The sequence below is a fragment of the Solanum stenotomum genome, chromosome 6 (genome assembly GCF_019186545.1).
Source record: "Solanum stenotomum isolate F172 chromosome 6, ASM1918654v1, whole genome shotgun sequence".
In the NCBI taxonomy this organism is placed as follows: domain Eukaryota; kingdom Viridiplantae; phylum Streptophyta; class Magnoliopsida; order Solanales; family Solanaceae; genus Solanum; species Solanum stenotomum.
Genome location: NC_064287.1, coordinates 8,226,462 through 8,247,975, shown reverse-complemented (window position 1 = coordinate 8,247,975; position 21,514 = coordinate 8,226,462). Strand labels below are relative to the sequence as shown.

The window sequence follows — 21,514 nt, the reverse complement described above, 5'->3', positions numbered from 1 at the left end:
GGGGTGGGGTAGGGTGAAAATAAAATTTGAAATTGGAAATAATTTTTAAAAACAAACTTTAAGTTTTTTTTTTGGAGGGGGGGGGGATGGTAAGGGGGTTGAGGATAGGGGTGGGGTGGGGTGAAAATAAAATTTTGAAATTAGAAATAATTTTTTAAAATAAACTTTAATTTTTTTTTGGGGGTGGGGGTGGTAGGGGGCTGGCGAGAAGGGGGAGAGAATCGGGGTAAGAGTGGGGTAAAAAAATTGAAGTTGAAAAATATATTTTAAAAAAAGCTTTAAATTGATTTTTTCAACAAAAAATTTGTATTGAAGTTAGAGAAAAGTTTTGGAAAATGTTTTTCTTACTTTTTAAAGGGAAGTCATTTTCCTTGAATTTGAGGAAAATGAGTTGATTTGGAAAACATTTTCCAAAATATTTTACCTAACCAAACATGAGAAAATTGGAAAACATTTTTTGAAAAATGGTTTTCTTCATACCAAACACACCCTTCAAGATTCAAAAGATTTTTACTTTCTTAAACTTTGTATTAAATCAAAATCAGATAAATACATTGAAACAGAGGTAATAACAATTATTACAGAACAACATGAAATTTAACTTTTTATGCTTATCAAATACACAAAAAAAAATGACATTTGATAACTATGCGAAGCATAAATCCATTTACAAATTTTAAAATGTGCATTAAAAAGTGAAAAGGTTATTTCATTTGTCCATTGTTTATTGTCATTGCTATCCAATTGAACTTTTTATGCTTATCAAATACATAAAAAAAATTGACATTTGATAACTATGCGAAGCATAAATCTATTTACAAATTTTAAAAAGTGCATTAAAAAGTGAAAAGGTTATTTCATTTACCCATTAATAATTGCCACTGCTATTATTACCATTGATTTTCCTATTCTTGGCCGATCATGTTAACGAATTAACGATAGAAAAGGTTATTTCATTTGCCCATTGTTCATTATTGCCATTGCTATCATTACTGTCGATTTGCTTACTCATGATCGATCATGATAACGAATTAATGATATGTTATTTTTATTCTTCATTCTCAATTTTTTATTGTTCGGACTAACTTTTGAATCCTAATTAGATAGAGGTTATACTTCTGCATTTCTAAGAGTTGATAATTACAACTCTTAGGACATGTTTGACCCAAGTTTTATTTGGGAATATTTGGAAAAAACTTGAGAAAATTTTGATCGTTGGCGTTTGGCCACATAACTTGGCAATTTTTTTTTGCCAAGAATCCCAAGTTCTCAAAACTAGAGAATAAAATAAAATTGAGAACTTGGAAAATATATGGGAACTTTAAAAAATTCAAAAATTACCCCATACTTTTATATTTTATAAAAAATACTCATCATTTATTACTTCCTACTAATATATTTATAGGAATAGTTTGTTACTAACTCCTCCAAAAAAGTTCGAGTTCTAATTTGAATGATAAAATTAAGAAAAAAGAACAATTTTTAATAGATTGTAATTATAACTGAATCAAACCAATATTTATCTACCATATCTATCTATTATCGGTGCGTAGAAAAGTAGATTCAGAATACTACGATAAGGCATGAACAACTATGAATTAAATATACAGGTGAAAATAGTAGTTGTTTGTGCCGTATTACATAATTTTGCGTGAGAATCAAAGTAGTGATGAAATATTCAATGAAAATGAACGTGATGATATGGTTACTGATAAGATGACGAACAATCGACTCAGAGTAACAATATTATTTCGTCTTCTCAGTCATCTGATCTAGAAATGAAAGCTTGTCGGGAAGAAATTATTCGTAGAATGTGGGAAGATTATTATATAAAGGATGGTTTGTTACTACCTTCTTTGACGGTTGTTATAATTATAACCAAATCAATGACAAGTTTGAATATGCATTAATGTAGTGCTCTTGCCCATATTGTTATTTTGTTGTTGTGGATTGTTATCAATTACGTTATATGATTATTATTAACGGAACATAGTCATTATATATAAATAATACAAACTTATAGGTATTTTTAATAGTTTTTAGAACTTATGTGTATATATCATATTTTTTGAAATAGTCAAATATTTTTAGGAAACTTGGGATCAAACACATGATGTTAACTTGGGAAAAATTTGCCCCAAATATTATTTGGCAAAATACTTGGATACTTAGGGTCAAACTCTAGCTTATTATATATTTTCAATTCCTATTTTATTTTGTTGGATTTGTGTTGTTATGATTACAAGTTGTCAAGAAGAATTGTGAACTTTGTTAAAGAAAATTAGAAGCTTCGTATTTGACCAAAATTTTTTTTTGTAGAGAATTAAAATATTATTTTACAATTATAAGTAATTTTTTTTTATATGTTTCTAATCTTGTCTTTTTTATATGTTAGAATATGTTATTTTTACTTATTACTTATCTACACATAATTATTAAGTATAATTTTCTTTGCTAGTACATAATTATATAATATTTTAAGAGAAGTGAAGAATAAAATAATATATCATTAATAAGAAATTGAGTTAGTGAAAATTAATTCTCCCTTCAAGAGTGCTGTGGCCTGTGGGTATGAGTATGACTATAAAATATTGTTAAATTTAAAATGTCCGGTACATATTAGTGATCTGGTATCTATTTTGTTTCTATTTATTTGTCAAATATTTTTTAATTTATTTATTATTTTTAACAAATCAAGAAAGAACAATTTTTTTTCTTATTATATCCTTAATTTATTAATATTAAGTTATTGCTTTGAAAAATGTAGTAAGTAAATAAGTTTAAGACTCTATCAATTAATAGGATCTATTAATTAATAGTGCTAAAATGATGAACTCACTATAGCTATCATTGTAGGTGTGTCAAATCGTAATGGGAAAAGGGTCTGAATAGTACTCTAACTTTGGCCGTAATTGTTGTTACGATACCAAATTTTATGGAGGATCTTTCACCCCTGCACTATTTAATAGTGTATTTTAAAGGTATATATGTGTCCACGTGAACACATTACTATTTATAATGATGCAATATTCATGATGTCCACGTGAGCACATATATACCTTTAAAATACACTATTAAATAATGTAGAGGGGTAAAAGGTCATTTTCAAAGTTCGGTAGTGTTACAACAATTTCGGTCAAAGTTCAGATATATTTCAGACCTTTTCCTCAAAATTTAACAAGTAGAGAGGAACGGAGGGAGTAATTACTTAATCTATGCTAATTAATTACAATATCAATGTTATAATTCGTAATTTAATAAAGCCAATGAAGTTGACATTAACACCTTGTTTGGATGGTTGTTATCCGTTATATAATATATTGTATCGTTAGTTTGTTACTATTATTATTATTATTATTATTTCATTGTACCGTATCGTTTAAATTCATTGTTAAGTAATTACGACGAAAAGACCAATTTTATATAATGACCAATTTGGTGTGATCGTGTCGTTACTTTAATATTTTTTCTCATTTTATCTTTACATATTATTTAATAATTTTATGTTATCCTTTAGCCTACATTTTCATAGTAGCTCTATCTCGTACACTACTTTTCTGGTAGGTTTATCATTTAAATTAAGAAGGTGTGACATTCTGTGATGACGGAAAACGATAAAATTTATCCAAACACTGTTATCATAACTCAGAATCGTTTGGTAAGTTGTATAAAAAAAATGCTAAATAGAGTGTATTAATAGTGTTTGCATTAGTAATGATCATACATAAAATATTTTTTATGCATTGTTTAGTCTGGTATATAAAAAAAGACATGTATTGCATAAAAAAATTTATTGACAAAAATATCCTCCATAATTATGGTGGAAAAGATGTAAAAGGGGTTTTGAGAGGTAATTGGATCTTTAACCATGCTAATGCAACATATTATTGACTTAAAAAAAGTAACTTTCAAGTTAAAAATAAAAAGTCAAACTGAAATGACTTTTAAGTAAAAAAATAAAAAGTAGGGGGAGACCTAATTTTGGTTTTTAACTTATTTTAAGTCATTTTAAACTTATTAGAAGTCATTTTTACCTTGTCAAACACCTCTTAACTTATTTCAAGTCATTTTTGACTTATTTTAAGTTATTTTGTATATTTGCCAAACACTTCAGAAGTCAAAAACTGACTTAAAAGTAGATTTGATCAACTTTTAAGTCAATCCAAACGGGCTAGTCACTTTGCGTTACTAATACCCATAAATCCATAGTATTAATAATACACTCTTCAATACACAATAGATTGTACAACTAATGCTTGCATTAGTTATGCATAACATAAAAGAATGTATCAAACAAGGTACTACTAATACATAAAGCTTTTAACATGCATTATTTTTGCTAATACACTCCACCAAACGACTCCTAAACAATGCATTACCATACAATACAATAGGGTTGCGTATCGATCGATTCGATTTTAAAGTTTATTGATTTGATTTACAGTTAGCGATTTGTAGACATGCTAAACCGTTAAGAACCATTAAGATATTGACTTATCAGGTATCAGTTTATTGATCGTTATCGATTTAACCGTTAAGATTCGATACAAAAAATAAATGATTGAAAATCAATTAGAAATATGCTGACAAGCTAAATAAGCCATGCACATGAGTTGATATATATTGTATCTTGTTAAAAACCAACACTAACACATTGTAGTATAACCGAAAGTTTGAAACTGTCGAAAATAAAAATATGAAACTAAATCTTCAGTCGAGGACTTTATATATCGAATGGTATAAATATAATTTATTAATTTACTATCAGATTATCGATTAACTCATTTAGAAAAAACCTCAAACTGTTAAGAATCGATAACCCAATAATAAAAAAACAAATTAAAACCGTTAACAAAATTATTAAACCAATAACCTATTATGATGAACCAATAGCTTTTCTCAATTTGAATTATCAATTTTGATTCAGGTTTACAGTCCTACAATACAATACAATACATAGTCAACCATCCAAACAAAGTGCTCAGGCATTCAAAATTGAAACGAGGGTCTACTTCGGCGTCGGCACTTTGAGTACTGTATACGACATTCATTCTTTCGCCGGCAGACAATCCGATTTCTCCCTTGCGATTGTGAAACACGGGCACAATGCCCATTGTTGAGCCGATGAACGGCGACGGCAGCGCAAGAGTCGTAGTCAACGACGTTGAAGACGCCGGTATAATGGAATTGGTTGGACCGTCTTCCATTGATTCTCCCTCTTTTCGGACTTCTGATACTGCTGAATCTTCAATTTCCATTTGTGATGATCAAATTGCTCCTCTTTTGATCCAATCAGAGAGGCCCAAGATCAACATCTTCACCATCTCTTATCCCAGGGAAAAACTCAATAAGGTGAACTCCAAATTAGTTTGTTTTCGATTTACAATTCTTGTTTTATAAATTTATACAGCCTCTTATACTGAATTTTCAGTATCCAGATTCTTAGTTAGAGGACTCGTCAAAATGCACTTTTATATATCTAATTATTTATATGACGAACAGAAATAGTTCCATTCAATAATACATACTCTATAGATCTTAGTAGCTCAGTTGTCCGGCTAACTGAACTTTCACATTGTTTGGTGATGGTTCGAACCCCAGCTTGTAATCCCCTTCCCCATTTTCCCTTAAAGAAAAATAAAATAATAATAAATACTCCTACAGCTAAAAAGAATAATTTGGTAAGTGTACAAGGATAAAATTTTTTTTTTTTTTTTTAAAAAAAAATGGGGTAGGGGAGGGAATTACAAGATAGGGAATTGAACTCTCACCAACAAGGTGAAAGTCCAGGTAGCCAACCAACTGGCTTCTAAGAGTCGCCTGAATCCTTTAGCTTTTTTGAATGAGATTTTCATTTTTTTAAAAAGAACTAACATATGATACTATGATTATCTGTATTGCCTCTGTCTCTTCTGCTTCCATTTTAATGCTGCTAACATTCCATTTCTCTCTGGAGTGGAACTTAAATTACATAATAATAAATTACAATTTTTTTACGAATAGAAGTGGTTAGAAAATATTTTGAAATCATCCTAGTAAAAGAAATTGTTTTACCCTCAGAATAATAACAGTGTCATGTCAAATGGTTCAAAGGGAGTATGGCATACTTGTTTCCCTTTTGAAGAAGCTTGCGTTAATTATCCAGAAAGGAAAAAAGAAAAAGTTTGATAGAACGTTTGAAATTTTCTGCAAAAGGTAGTGCTATTTATTTATTTAAAATACATAACATGCGGAATATAGATGTACGCTCAGTCATCAATTAAGCATTCTCACATGCTATAACCTCACTTTGGTTCTTTAGGAACAAACATTTGGTTTTGATGTGATATTTTCTTTTCCATTAGTTTCCCAAATACGGATGAGATTCTGGATTTATAGTTAGATCCTCTATGTCACAAAGGAAAACAAGAGAGAGTAGAAAAGATTTTTCTTTCTTGAACATCCCCAATTTTGGAACAGTTGAGGTGCATTTAGAACATACGTCTATTTCTGGTGGTCAGACGATGAGAAATGTTTTGATACAGTTAAGTCTGGGAATGTAACATGATTGCTACTATACATGTTTTTCTTTCTAACAATATCCTAACATATCTACAAAAATGTTTTGTACTATGACATGTTTTACTTTCTAATAGTATCCACTTATTTCCTTCCTTTGCCTCGGTTATCATATTATTTTCTTGTTGCTACTACTCTCGTCTACATTATTGTCAGCATTGGTTGCTTCCCTATTGTATTTCCTTTCTATACTTGATTTTGATATACTTTACTTGAGCCATGAGTCTATCGGAAACGACCTCTCTACCTCTCCAAGGCAGGGGTAAGCCTGCGTACAGGCCACCCTCCCCAGACACCACTTGTGGGATACACTTGGGTTTGTTGTTGTTGTAGTGAACACGCGTCTATTATCCGAATGCTGAACTTGTTCTTCTTTAGGTTCTAGGGTTGACCTTTCTTTAGGCAACATCTAGTCATGATATTAGTATATAGACGTTAATTTTATTGCGTACTCTGTTATCTTGACGGAGGGAATGATCGCAGTATATTTTCCCGCTTAGTTGGGTTATCTTTTTCTTTCTCACAGAACCAATATTTTAGATAAGCACAAAAAAGCCTACATATTATATTTCCCTGCTCTATTTGATATTCTTGATTTTGGAAAAATTCTCTGCTCTCATGAGCTATTTTAACTGTTTATGGTATTGTGATCTAAATCAAAATAATTCTTCTACTTTTTCATGCTTAATTAGGTTTTGACAACTTGCAGGAGGAAGTTATAAGAGTAGTTGAAACCGACAAATCACCCTTTCTGCAGTTTATTTTCTGGCTCTGGAGTGGATCGAGATACTCTGGTCTGCTATGCGTAGTCTTGTCATGTACTATCTACTCCATGATGGAAATTGTTTCAGATGTTTTTACTGGTCAGTAACTTATTAAACATTTGGACCCTTACAAATTTTTGCTCGTTATCCCTTCATATTCCACGGACCTGTGGGTCCTTTGGCATTGTTTTTCCGTCTAGTAGTGTAATAAGGTTTAACAAATAACAGCAGTGCATCATTTTGACCTATTGCTGTATGCTTTTGGTTCTGCCTTTGAATAGGAAATTTCCCTGCAACTTTTGATTTTCATAGAAGTTCCTTGTGTAAGGTTTTGATGTTATTATTGTACATGACCATATATTGTGTATGTAGATGCATACTTCAAGATGTATCTAATGTTTTATGATTGATTTTTAGCTGTGATACTAATATTTGTTTTCGTCTTTTCCCGAAATGGCAGCTCAATCTGTACCTCTTTTTGAAATAGCCTTTGCAAGATGTACAGTAGTACTAATTCTTTCCTCTGTGTGGATAAGGAAAAGTGGTCAACCAATATTTGGACCAACAAGTGCCAGGAAACTTTTGGTCTTAAGAGCTCTCAGTGGATGCATCTCCTTACTGAGTTTCATCTACAGGTAAGAAAACCTAAGCCCCTCAATCCACCTTCCAGATGGACCATGTCAGTCTAATCAATAATTTTAGAGGAATATTTACACCGGTTTGCAAGAAGATGATCTTTCAACATTTAGGATATATGAAATGAAATCTTCCTGATTCTTCCACTTTTACTTTTATTCTCATCTTGGTTCACACTATTTGAGGGTTTGAATGACTTTGCTTCATCTTGCTGACCTGAAACAATTGTTTATAATTTTGAAGATAGTTAGAGAAGACACAATATATTCTTATCTGCCATCCCTATACTGTTAAAGTCACTTACTTAGGAAGTTTTGATTGAATAATTCAATAATTTAATCACAATGTTGAAAATGAAATGAGCATCTATATCAATTGAGAATAACAAGTAACTTATAAAGGTGAATGAATTGTGTTATACATCTGATTTAATAGTATACATAGCACATAACCATGGACAAAACTTAATGGTAATTAACAAGTTGGAAGGAGGAGAAAAAGCCAGCTATATCAATATAGCACGTAAATGGATTTCCACAGTTCAAATTTCCCTTCATTTACATTACGACAGAGTGCCACTGCTATAATCAATCTATTTTACCTTGATTATTTCATTTTCCTATTCATGCTACAGCCCCTTCATTGATCCTGTAAAATATGATTATGTAAACATGATTTACTAGTAACCATGAAACAGTCAATTTTATTTTCCAGCATCCAGCGGCTACCTGTGTCTCAGGCTATCATATTGAACTTTACTGCTCCAATTATGGCTTCAACTGTGGCTAGAGTCACGTTGCATGAAAAACTAAAAATTGCAGAAATTGGAGGTATGGTCATATGCAGAATTGATAGAAGTCCTAGCTGATCTTTTATTTTTCTTTATCATTTAATCCTGTATGGTGTGCATAGTTTGCTGTTCCAACTTGATTGTGGTGTTTGAAGCAGATAACAAGACTATATATTTTTTTTCATGTCTGGGCTTTAGGGGCTCACAGATAGTTGAAAATTTGAATGTTTTCTCAACCTCTGTGAAACTGAGAGAATTGTGAATGTACATCTTGTTCTTGGCTTCTTGCACCCACACATTATTGTAAATTGGTTGGAATTTCTGGTCCTTCTCTTTTCCTTCTTCTTGTGCTTCTTGTGGAGTGCCCCTCGTCACACAGTGTAGGTGTTTGAAAATCTGAATTATCTTAACTTTTAAAACTGAAAGATAAATAGGAGATAATGCATTATTCTTGCATTTACCATGACAACATTGCAAATCCGTTACAATGTCTGTTCCTTTCATATTCCTTCTCTTTGACAGCACAACCTCCTTTTTGTTTTTGGGTGTGTTGAAGACATAATTAAGTAATTAAAAATGTGATTTCTCTAACAACTTAAGTTTTTAGATGAGATGGTTGCACACTTCAATCTCGTATTAGAGGAGGGAGAGGTCCTGGGTTCAAATCTCACCCCACCCATTATTAAAAAAGAAGCTTCATGTGCTTTACTCATAAAAAAGAATCAAGTTCACACACGAGGGGCGTGCTGAGGAAATAATTAAGTAATTAAAAGTTTTCTCTTTATATGTTTAAGCTTTTAGATAAGATGGTCACACTTCAACAAGGTGCAAAGGTGGGGTTATAGATGCTTGAAAATCTGAAGTTTCTCTTAGCGCCTACAAATTAAATGATAGAGGGGCAGATTATATTGATCTTGCATTCAGTGGTTCTGTTTCATAGGTGCTGCCCAGCTTATGGAATCAGGATATCTAAGAGTTCCTTCAGCCCTTCCAGTTTGCCTAGGTTGAGCGATGCTTTTAATTTTCCAATCTCGACAACTTCTCCAATCTATTGCTGCTCTACACTGACTAGTGGTTATTTCACTGTTAATGGTGAAACTATACAAGCCAGGGAACTCTTCTTTAAGAGGAACATATATCTAATGAAGATTTTGTATATCAGTCATGATTTATATGCTTCTAGAGGACCATTAGTTAACTGAGAAATCCGCTATTCCTACGAGAAATTCTTTTTTTTTTGTTGTTTCTAGGGTACTTTTCTTAATTTCCTATCTCTTATTCTTTTGTTGGTATTCTTTATCGCTATTGATTTGTTGCAGGTTTAGCTAGCAGTTTCTTTGGTGTGCTGTTTATTTTTCAACCAATGGTCAGAACACAAGGTACAAAAGTTAATACAAATGTAACTGTTTTTGAGATAAGATTTTTTTTTGGAGAGTTGGTACCAACTATCTAACTATTTAGAACTAAGTGATTTTCTGTAGATTAAACCAAAAAACGACAACATTTTGATACATATCAAATTTTAATTTTGACGTCAAATGTTCAACACACCCAGTGTAACCCCACAAGTGGGGGCTTTGGGTAGAGTGTACGCAAAACTTACACTTACCTTGTGGAGGTATAGAGACTGTCTCCGAAAAATCCCAGGCTCAAGTGTAGCAAATAAAAGTAGTTATGAAAAGGAAAACCTATAGTGAAGAAAACATGGTAACTACTAAGGAAAGCAATGCAGAACATTCAGGAAAGGAATAGTAACAACAACAAACAAATGTGATAATCCAAACACAATAAACAACTGATGGCTATAGATATCAAAGGCAAGAAACTACAAGAATTAGACTAATACTACGATAGGCACCACCAAGCCTAAACCTGTCGAAAAGCAAGACAACTCTCCATTTCCTGCTAAGCTTCTACCCTGCACACGACCTCCATATTGTCCTATCTAAGGTCATGTCCTTGGTAAGCTGAAGCTGCATGTCTTGTTTAATCACCTCTTCCCAATACTTTTTCGGGTTACCTCTACCTCTCGTACCCACTATATCCAACTTCTCACACCTTTTCATTGGGGCATCTACACATCTCTTTTTCACATGCTCAAACTATCTCAGCCTCACATTTCTCATTTGTCCACCTCAGAGGCCATTTCCACCTTGTTCTAGATATCCTCATTCCTAATCTTACCGCTCCTAGTATGCCTACACATCTATCACAACATTCTCATTTTCGCAGCTTGCATCTTCTGAACATGAGAGTTTTGCACTGGCGAGCACTCCGCCCATACAACAAAGTATGTCTAACCACCACACTGTAGAACTTACCTTCAAGTTTAGGTGGTACCTTTTCATCACACAAGACTCTGGAGGCAAGTCTCCACTTCATCCACGCCTCACCAATATGATAAGTGGCATCATTATCGATCTCCCCATTGCCTTAGATTAAAGACCCAAGATACTTAAAACTCTCTCTTGGGGATAGCCTATGTGTCAATTCTTACTTTCACGCTTGCCTAATGCAGTGCGTCACTGAATTTGCACTCCAAATATTTTGTTTTGGTCCAGTTCAACCTGAACCTTTGGACACCAATGTTTGTCTCCACACCTCCAACCTAGCATTAACTCCACTGCAAGTCTCATCAATTAGTACCATGTCATTTGTAAATAACATACACCATGACACCTCATCTTGAATATACCATGTCAATTTATCCATCATCAAGGAAAATTGAAACGTGCTAAACTCTAATCCTTGGTGCAACCTCATCTCGATTGGTAAATGCTCCAAGTCTCCTCTTACTGTTCTTATCTGAGTGTTGACTCCATCATACATGTCCTTTTTCTCCCTAATATAAGCCACCGGTTCACCTCTATCCTCCAGCATCTCCAGAGGACTTCCCTAGGGACTTTGTCGTAGGCAACGTCAGTTAACATCATATGTAATTAGCTTTTATAGTTTTATGCTGTTAAGTAATTGCTGATTGTGTTACTTCTAAATTTGACAGTGCAGAAACTATTTTTCCCCATGCACATTTATGTGCAAACCCGACTAGAGCCCTACTGCCCCCCAAATGTCTCACGCTCTTGTTACTTATCAGTTGAATGTGCAATGCAGTGCAGGGTGATAGCTATTCTATGATCTCTTCTCATCCCAGAAAGAGTTTCCCTAAAGAAATCCTTGTCCCTTCCCATCATCAGAATCTGATTTACGTTAAGACTACCCACTTTTGGACCTTGTTAACACCTTTGTGCTTACACCTGTTCGTTTCGGAGTAGTTCATCTCCAGCTCATTCTTCCATTCTCAGTGGTATCTTGAAAATAGTTTTCCCTTTATTAGCTCTACCAGAAAGTGTTTTCTTACCCAGGACGTAGTTTATTTACTTGTACTTGCTCATCTCAAAGGCACTCTTACAAGAATCGTACATTTTTCATATGTATTTCTGTTGGAGAAAATCACTTGATTTTATAGTCTTTTATATTTTAAATTATATTTTAAACAATTAAATCAGTTAGCTTGCTGGAACTAGTAGTCAACTAATAGTGCCCTCTATCAAAATTGAGGTTAGGGCCTGGATTTATTACATGTTTATAGGAGAAATGAACTGCTCCCAGTAGGACAGGATGAATTGCACCTTCTTATGTTTGGAAAGATTGATCTGCTCAATAACCAAAACACTTACAATCTCATTTGGTTTGTTATTTGAGTTCTCAAAGTATCAGCATGGAACTTTTGTACAGGAGTTTTCCCAAGTTCGATAGAAGTGAGTGAATCTCACATCTTTGCTGTTCTGGTTGGCTTATTTTCATCTGTTGCAAGTGGAGTCACCTACTGCCTTACGAGAGCAGGAGCCAAGGCAGCAGATCAACCTGTGTAAGATTGTTTACTTGCTACTCTCATCTAAGGGATGTTTGTTGTATCATTATTAATATGCGTTGACTTGTTCCCCCCTCCCCCACAAGTCTGGTGAAGCGCATAACCGGCACCCGATGCCTTTAACTTTCATTGAGCGACAACCAGACTTAGCTGCCCATCATCATGAACAATGCATACATCATATCGTAAAATATTTATAACTTTAAATTTAAACATATGGCTCATGCGCCCTAAGTCATGAACTGAAAAAGCATAAGTTTAGCTATAAGCCACAAAATCATAAATGTGGAATCATAACATAATCAAACATGAGAACAAAAGATATAGAACCCATGTACATAACTAGACCTCTCATTGTGTGTGTCATGGAATCTCTAAAGATGTAAATGAGAGAGCAAGGGCACGGGGCATTCCTCGGCTCAACAAAAGAATAGTATAAAGTACCAGCATCGACTGATGACTTAGGTGGTGCTAACAAAAAATGACTGAAAGGAAAAGGCACTTAGCTCGTGTAGTCTACTTTGGGAGTTCCTGAATTTGCCAGAACACAACCAAAAAATTGCCCATTGGATTGCCATCGACTCCTTCCCATAAGGTTGGAGTGAAGCCTTAGAAAACATGAGCATGCACAATAAGAAAAATATCATAAACATTTTGTAGATACATTTGTAAAAAACGATAAACATTTCAAAGAAAATCATAACCTAAAATTATGCCAACATGGATTTAACTTAACTAAACTACTTTACTTTAACTTGGGAGTTTATGGACATCGACACAGTCATAATTGTGTCATGTGTAGTTGTGTCCATCATGACGAACGACCAACATTCAATTGACAAGGATGTTTCACCATAATGCTGTATAGTTTGGTATGCTAACACTAATGGCACCTCCTTTAGGGATGGTAAGAGTAGTTGCCATTCAAAAAGGTATAAACTATAATCCTTCACGTGAATGTATCGTTTTTACATATAAACACACCTTTTATAGGAAGCTAATATCCTCTCAGTAAGGTCCTCCCAATATATATAACTTGTAACATGTGACTGCATTTAGGTCCTCCCAAAACATATAACTTAGTAACATGTGACTGGCATAGACACCCTTAGTTGATCTTTCTGAATGCTCCCTCTATCCCAATATATGTGAACATTATTTGATTGGGCACAGAGTTAAGAAAGAAAGATTTTTCAAGCTTGTGGTCTAAAATAAGTCACAGACATTTGGCTATAAATAATCTCATTAAGGATAAAATGGGAAGTTTAGTTGAAGTGTTTCTAAATATAGAAATGTGTCCTTATCAAAATATAGAAATTTGTCTTTCATTTTCAAAAATAATAATAATATAGAAATGTGTCATTCTTTTTGGGATAAACTAACTGAGCTACATAAATTGGGATTAATACGTAGCACAATAAGCATTAACATATCATTTGTACTTGAAAACAAATCAATAAGTTTGAAATGAAGTAATCAAAGGAGACATGGTTCGATCATGAACTTAAGCTTAATTCTCAAAACATACATAAAGTGCTATCCTTAAAATCATAAGGCAGTAAATAACTAAAATAGGAAAGATTATGCATATACATGTTGATAGTATAACAGAATGCTACGAGTACCCAATGGTGTGACCTAGTGGTCAATGAAGTGGGTTGTGCACCATGAGGTCTTAGGTTCAAATCCTAGCAGTGAAAAACAATAGGTGATTTCTTCCATCTATTCCACCTTGGTGGATAGAGTTACCTGGTATCTGTGCTAGTGGGAGGTGACATGTATCCCGTGGAATTAGTTGAGGTGCGCGCAAGCTGGCTTGGACACCACAATTATTAAACAAAGATAACACAAGGTAACTTTTCATAAACATGGAGAGTATAGCTCACTTGCCCCTAAGAACTCATACTTACTTTCTGTACATTTTTTTGTGACTTGAGAAGACATACAATTTTAAAAAAATGCCTTGAATGTAGGTACATCTCATGTTGCCTCGTCTCAGCTTCCCAAATAATTAATAGATGTCCAAAAAGTGTCAATAATATCAATCTACATATTCATAATTGAATTCTATCAATTTCTGTCCAAAACTATCTCAACACCACCCATCTAGGATTAAGGATTCATACATTGGCAATACGCCATCCAAATTCCATCCCCTCATAAATCTAATTCATGTCCACCAACTCCAATACATATATTCAAGTCGCTGGGTGGTGGTGGGGTGGGTGATGGTATTAGAACAATTATTTATTTCATTTGTTAACCCTTGGTTACGATCATGTTCCTCACAAGCCTCACCTTTAGGGTTCAATATCATGTTGAAATCACAATTTTTACCCACAAGTACTTTTAATGAACTTATTTAAGCCCCCATAATGGAATTAACTTGGAAGAATGTTGGGATTCTTGGTCAATCTTGAGATATATGTGGATTCCATGGGATTCAGGTGTTATTATTTGTAATAAATGAGTGGAATATACTCAAAACCATCATAAATAGCTCACCTTTGAAGTGATAATGGCTTGGCAGAGTCTCCTCCTCTAAAGCTGTTAACAACCTCTCCAAAACTCATTTATCTCTCCCCCTAATTTTAACTTATATTTAGAGCTCAGACGGTCTCGTGCTGGGAAGGCGGCATGACCCTATCACATGCGATCCTTTGGCCTTGCCTTTCCTCGCGAGGTGAGGCAATTACGAGGCTGGATGATCTGTCCCAGTTTCATCGCGATGAGCATGCGGCACATGCTCTAGTATCTAGTCCTGGAGTTGAGAATGTGATAATGCTAAATTTTTATCCGGACTGAACCCCTTTTCTGCAACTCCAAGTCCCTCATGCGATAGGCGTGTCACACATGTCCATGGCATGACCTGGGACTTCATCTTCTTTTATATTTTGATATTTTTAGTCATGTTGACACTTGAATACACTTCCCAAATTGTACTATACATATGTGACCATGTTCCAATGATCTCATCACCCTCGTCTAGGTCTGTACACACCCCGGGATTACTTTAAAATGGCATCAGGCTCGTACATTGCCTTAACTAGTGTTAAAAGTGTACGGGGTTTCACACTTGTTTTACAGATAGAGTAGAATAATTCTTGTTCTCTATATTCCCTAATTAGAAGGAAAAGGTATATTAATTAGATTGTACTGTATGGAGGAACATAGCCTTCAAATTCTGTTGTCAGTCGGTTTAGGGAATAGTTTTTCTTACAGATTTAAACCTCATAGAGGACATTAATACTGATCAATTACATACATGACATAAAAGGTTGTTAATATGTAAGACATTGCGGCTTTTCCAAGGACCGCCAACAAAGAAGAAATATATTCTCAGTTGTGCGTTAATCACACCTGATCTTTGATGTAAACTCACAGTAAGTCAAGATTCCTCAAATGTTCTAAAGTACTGAAATAACTTGTAGAAAATAGAGTTTTCCCATTTTGGCTGTGATCTGTCCGAACGCTTGATGCCAAAAGCTCACATGTGTGGAGCTAGTTTCACAAGATTGTCAAAGGTTTTTAACTATTGTGATCATGTATAGTATGCAAAAGAACAATTTAGATGTCAAAAGTGTACAAGCTCCTTTGCTCTTCTTACATGACTCTTTGCTCCCCTAAAGTGCTTCTTAAGCAATAATCTTTTTCTTTCAGGCTTCCAGTGCTTTCGTTTGCTCTGCTTGCTAGTCCTGCTGCTGCAATATCTACTTTTGCATTTGAAGTAAGATACTTTACATATCGTTAGTTCTTTATTAAATAAAGAGGCAAATGCATATAGTCCTGGTAGATTAAAACTATTGCAGGTTTCATATGATATTTGCTGCGATAAATATTCATTAAGCATTCACAGAAGCTTACTATGAAGTGTACATTGATGCTATTGTAGAAAATATTTCAGATATAACTGTACAGGAAACTCTCCTCTCCATTGTGAATAGTGATTCATTCTTCATTTTACCTTGTCCAGATAATGGACGGTCTTCTTGAATATTCTAGAGCGACAGTTTGTTAGGCCTACATTTGTGTTTTTTTTGGTAAAAAGGTTATATTTAAGGGACACTTACCAATATATATAGTTTGGCCAGCTAGTTTACAAAATAAGTACAAGTATGGCCGAAGTATAAGCAACATATATACTGGTTATGTAGAGGTATGTAATTATATGTTGAATATTCATATTTAGAATAAGTATACACAACACAACCTATACATTGTGTACATATTTTGTTAATTAGATCACCCAAAGGCATGTCACTGCCTTTATGTTGAAGAGAGTAATTTTTCATTTTTTCTTGTACTAGAAGGAGTGTGTAGAGTGAACTTGCAAGAATTACATTCTAACTTCGGGTTCAATAGCCACCTGTATCTCTCTGTACTCATGAGTTAAGTTTGATTGGAGTTGTGTTCTTATTTTGTTAACCTTCTATTGGTGTAGTAGGTAAGTATCCTTCTCGACTTTCGGTTGATTCTTTTTCCTAATTGTCTTATTTTGTTGAATGCAGAACTTTGTACTCCCTAGTTTCTATTCTTTCTTTCTGATGGTTGTACTTGGTGTACTAGCTTTCTTTGCAGAGGTACTATTCTGAACTCTAATCTGGTCACGTGATCAATATCCAAATTCTGATTTCTTAGACCCATCCTCCAATTTGCGCTAATAACCCCTTACTCTCCACAGATAACTTTAGCACGTGGACTTCAGCTTGAGAAAACTAGTAGAGTTGCCAATATCCAGTTTATTGAGGTATGTATCTTATCATGTTGTTTGTTGAGTTTCCTCTTGTATGGTGAAACTGTCTTACCGCTGATTGTCTAATCTGCACAATAATATGGACCAAGTGTAGTATTAGTTGTTTTTGTATCTGCACAAATTGTTAAATGAAGATCGGGCTGTTGTGCTACCCTGCTTGCTTGATTTTGGCAGAATAATATTGACTAATACCGACACTCATGGAGAATAGCGAAGCTTTCTTTAGGTTAGAGTTAGAATTAAGGCAAAAAAAGGTGTGATAATATAGTCAACAAACATCAGATGACATTTATAAAAAGGAGGCTGATAATGGATGATGCTCTTATTGCAAATCAAGATTGAAAGGGAGTGATCCTGGGGTAATGTGCAAGTTGAACATTGAAAAGGCATATGACCATGTAAATTGGATGTTCTTGCTGAACACTCTGAAACAAATGGGCTTTGGAGAAAGATGGTTGGGCTGGATTAGATTTTGTATCAGCACTGTGCGATTTTCTATCCTTGTGAATGGTGAACCAGTGGGTTTCTTTCCTTCAGAAAGGGGAATTATAGAGGGTGATTCTTTGTCACACTTCTTATTCATCTCGGTAATGGAAGGGTTTGGTAGTCGATTAAAGGTTTCCCGATAAATGGAAACAGTGGAGAAATTAAGGAGATATGTCACTTGTTGTATGCAGATGATACAGTCATCTCCTGTGAGACTCAGGAGGAGCAGATAAGATTCAAGATATTTTTTTTTGTTTTTTGAAGCTGCTGCAAGGCTAAAAGTTAACTGGGGAAGAACTACTTGTTCCCTATCAAGGAGGTGGCTAACATTCAGAGGCTAGCAGAAATCTTGGGTTGCGAAGTGGATAATATGCCCACAGTTTATCTAGGTATGCCTTTGGGCAGCAAACATAAAAATGTGAAGATATGGGACAACATTGTGGAGAAGACAGGAAAGAGATTGGCCAGATGGAAGGCACAATATACATCCTTAGGGGACAGACATCCTAATCAACTCAGTCTTTGATTCTCTTCCAACTTGTGTAATGTCACCCTTTCCTTACCTTCAAAGGTGTTGAAGAAACTGGACAGACTCGGGAGAGATTTCCTTTGGCATGGTTGCAAAGAGATTAAAGGCTATAATCTGGTCAAACGGGAGGTAGTTTTGAATAGCAAAGATAGGGGTGGTCTGGGCATCAGAGATCTGAGGAAGCCAAACAATTGTTTATGATGAAGTGGTTGTAGAGATACAATGAGGAGGGGAAAACACTGTGGAAGGACATGATCAAATGCAAATATGGTGAGGATGAAAATTGGTGTAGCAATGCTAGCACTGATACTTAGGAGTGGGGGTATGATGGAGAACTATTAGAAATCTGTGGTCTAAGCTAGAGTCTAATCTGTGCACATTAAGGTGGAAGATGGGAGGAGAACTAGATTCTGGAGGCATACCTGGATCAAACAAACTCCTTTGAAGGACTCTTTTCCTGATCTGTTCATACTATGCAACAATCCTGAGGCAAGGATCAAAGAATGTTAGACAACACAAGGATGGACCTATCTTTAAGAAGACTACTGAATGACTAGGAAGTGGAGAGAATAGCCAAATTACTAGAAGATGTTGGGTTTTTTTTTACAGGCACTAACAGTGACTCTGATGCAGTGAGATGGTCACACTATGAGGATGGAATCTTCACAGTTGGCAGGGCCTACAAGTGGGAGAGCAACCAGCACAACATCAGTAACCAAAGTTTGTGAAGGAAGGTATGGAGGAATTCAGGCACCACAAAAGTCAAATGTTTCACATGGTTGGTTGTTAGAAGGGCATGCTTGACAAATGACGTCTTGAAGAAGAAAGGAAAGATCATAGTTTCTTGGTGTTCACTATGTGGGAAGACAGGAGAAAGCAACAACCATCTGTTCTTACACTGCAGCTTCACAACACAGATATGGGCCATGTTTCTTAACATATCAGAAACTAAGTGGACTATGCCTGAACACACTGTTGAGTTGCTGGATTAGGAGACGAGGCAACAAAAGACAGAAGACATGGTGGAGTTTAATCCCACATTGCATATGGTGGACAGTTTGGAAGGAAAGGAAAAGGAGAAATTCTGAAGATAATATCCAATTCCATTCATAAGGTTAAGTGGAATTGTACTGTATATCTCTGTTTTTGGTGTAAAGAGATAGGAATAGAGGATTCAGATCAGTTTATAGAATTCTTAGGATCCTTGTAAGTATTACCTTTTTTTTTCTTTTTTTCTTTTCTTTTTTCTTGTGAAGGTCCCCATCATCTCCTTATTTCTGAAGAATACAACATTACCCATTTCCCCAAAAAAAAAACAATAATTTAAGTAAATAAGAATCTCCTCTCTAAAAGTTTGAGATTTTAAATGATGTGTTCATATAATTCAATAAAGTGCGGAAGCAGGCAAAGGTTCGAATCTCACTTGAGGCAATAGTAGAGATGTAGTTAAGTTGATGAAACTATCTTTTCTCTAAAAGCATAAGCTTGTAGATGATGTAGTCACGTAATGCAACACTTTATTCAAATTCAAAGAACTCTAACTAGCAGTTATAAATATTTGAATGGTTTATTCTTGGATTGTGTGTGGAATTCTTTGCAATTCAACTATGCGTAGTGCTACATCACCAGAGACCTGTGAATGGAACTTGATTCACTGCAATTGCAAACTCATATTCCTCTGCCAGAGACCTGCCATGCAATAAAGTTGAAAGTTCTGGTGTGATTTTTTTTTTATTCTTTCTGTAGGAAAATTAGTTTAATACCATACATTAGAATTTGTGTGTCAAAGTCGAGCTTTGCTTTCTGTTATCCTACTGTATCATGTTGCAGCCTCTTTGCGTTGTGTTGACTGATATTGTTTTGTATTTCAGGTTGCACTATCACAATTTCTTGGAATGGGCTCATCAAGAATCATTCCATCTTTTGGCAGATTAGTTGGATGTATAATTATCTTGATTTCAGCATGTTGTACCATGTATATTGGACCTGAGAAAGAGATTGAATGAAAAAAGTTGGCTATTCCTTTTTTTTCTGTGAGCACCGTGCATGGTGTAGCTGCATGATTTTTTAATTTTTATTTTTCCAATCTCTAACAACCATTTGTGCCCAATGCTTCAAGGGGTTCTTCCCTTCTGCATGAGTTCAATGAATGCCTGTTTGTGCCATCATGAACTTGTACGACCATCTGTCCAATACTCATAATCTCAAATGTGAAATTCTGCCAGAGTTCCCATTTTTGGAAGTGTAATGCTTTGGTCACCTTTTATGCTTATAATAGCTTGATGTCACTGTATCAAAAAGTGGACTATCAAAGTATTTATTATTGTTAAATACATTTGGCTTCTGAAAAGCTTTTTAGCTTTCATCTGGGAAATCCCTTGTGTAAATTTCCACATTTAAACTGCCTTCTCTCTGAATTGAGGAGCTACTGCAAACTCTGTTAGAATCTGTTCCAAATATTCTTTAAATTGCACCTTGGCACTTGCATTTGTGTTCTAATTTATATCACGGTTTCTGTTTGACATCATTAAGTCTTTATACAACCTTTATCTTGGTTGCTGAAGCTCTGTCCAGAGGTCTGAATGCACTAGAAGACAGCGTCTATCTTTAAGAGTTATGGTGAATCATTTATCATATGCAAATGGACATGAAATCATTAAAGATAACGATGAAGATCTGGAAAAAATATGAAGCTGCGTCTGGGCAACTAGTAAATCTGGAGAAAAGCGCATTCTATTTGCATGAGAAGACTCAAAGGGAATATGTCCTCAGGTTGAAGAAGATAACAAATATGAGACACAGGGAAAATTGTCTTTTGGTGGAAGGGCAGAACTCATCGATCGTGTTCTTCAAAGTATACACCTTCAAATACTTTCAGTAGTAAGTCCATTTGTTGGGGTTATTAAACAAGAATCATTCTATTCTGGCTAATTCTTCTGGAGTAAGAAGGCTGATGCTAAAAGTATACACTGGATGAAATGAAACTCACTATGTTTACATAAAGAAGGAGATCTTGGTTTTCGATCCTTGGGGTATATGGAAAATAAATACAATATGAAGCTGCACCCATTCCCTGCACAGGGTAGGGGGCTTCTAGTACATGAAAGAAGATGATTGCAGTCAGACA

General features: G+C 34.7%; 1 protein-coding gene across 1 annotated transcript; it reads left to right on the top strand.

The window, feature by feature from the left end:
* Positions 1 to 4,972: 4,972 nt before the first annotated feature.
* LOC125869283 (uncharacterized) lies at positions 4,973 to 20,851 on the top strand. The gene is made up of 10 exons (XM_049549850.1): positions 4,973 to 5,352; positions 7,268 to 7,421; positions 7,783 to 7,957; positions 8,673 to 8,788; positions 10,068 to 10,127; positions 12,484 to 12,616; positions 16,280 to 16,346; positions 17,128 to 17,199; positions 17,301 to 17,366; positions 20,259 to 20,851. The coding sequence occupies exons 1-10, from the start codon at positions 5,107 to 5,109 to the stop codon at positions 20,391 to 20,393; spliced, it is 1,224 nt and encodes a 407-aa protein (XP_049405807.1). The 5' UTR covers positions 4,973 to 5,106; the 3' UTR covers positions 20,394 to 20,851.
* The last annotated feature ends 663 nt before the right edge of the window (positions 20,852 to 21,514 follow it).

Coding starts and splice junctions, on each gene's coding strand:
- LOC125869283 (XM_049549850.1), top strand. CDS start 5,107: ATGCCCATTGTTGAGCCGATGAACGGCGACGGCAGCGCAAGAGTCGTA. Junction 7,422..7,782: donor TGTTTCAGATGTTTTTACTG/GTCAGTAACTTA, acceptor CCGAAATGGCAG/CTCAATCTGTACCTCTTTTT. Junction 10,128..12,483: donor ACCAATGGTCAGAACACAAG/GTACAAAAGTTA, acceptor ACTTTTGTACAG/GAGTTTTCCCAAGTTCGATA.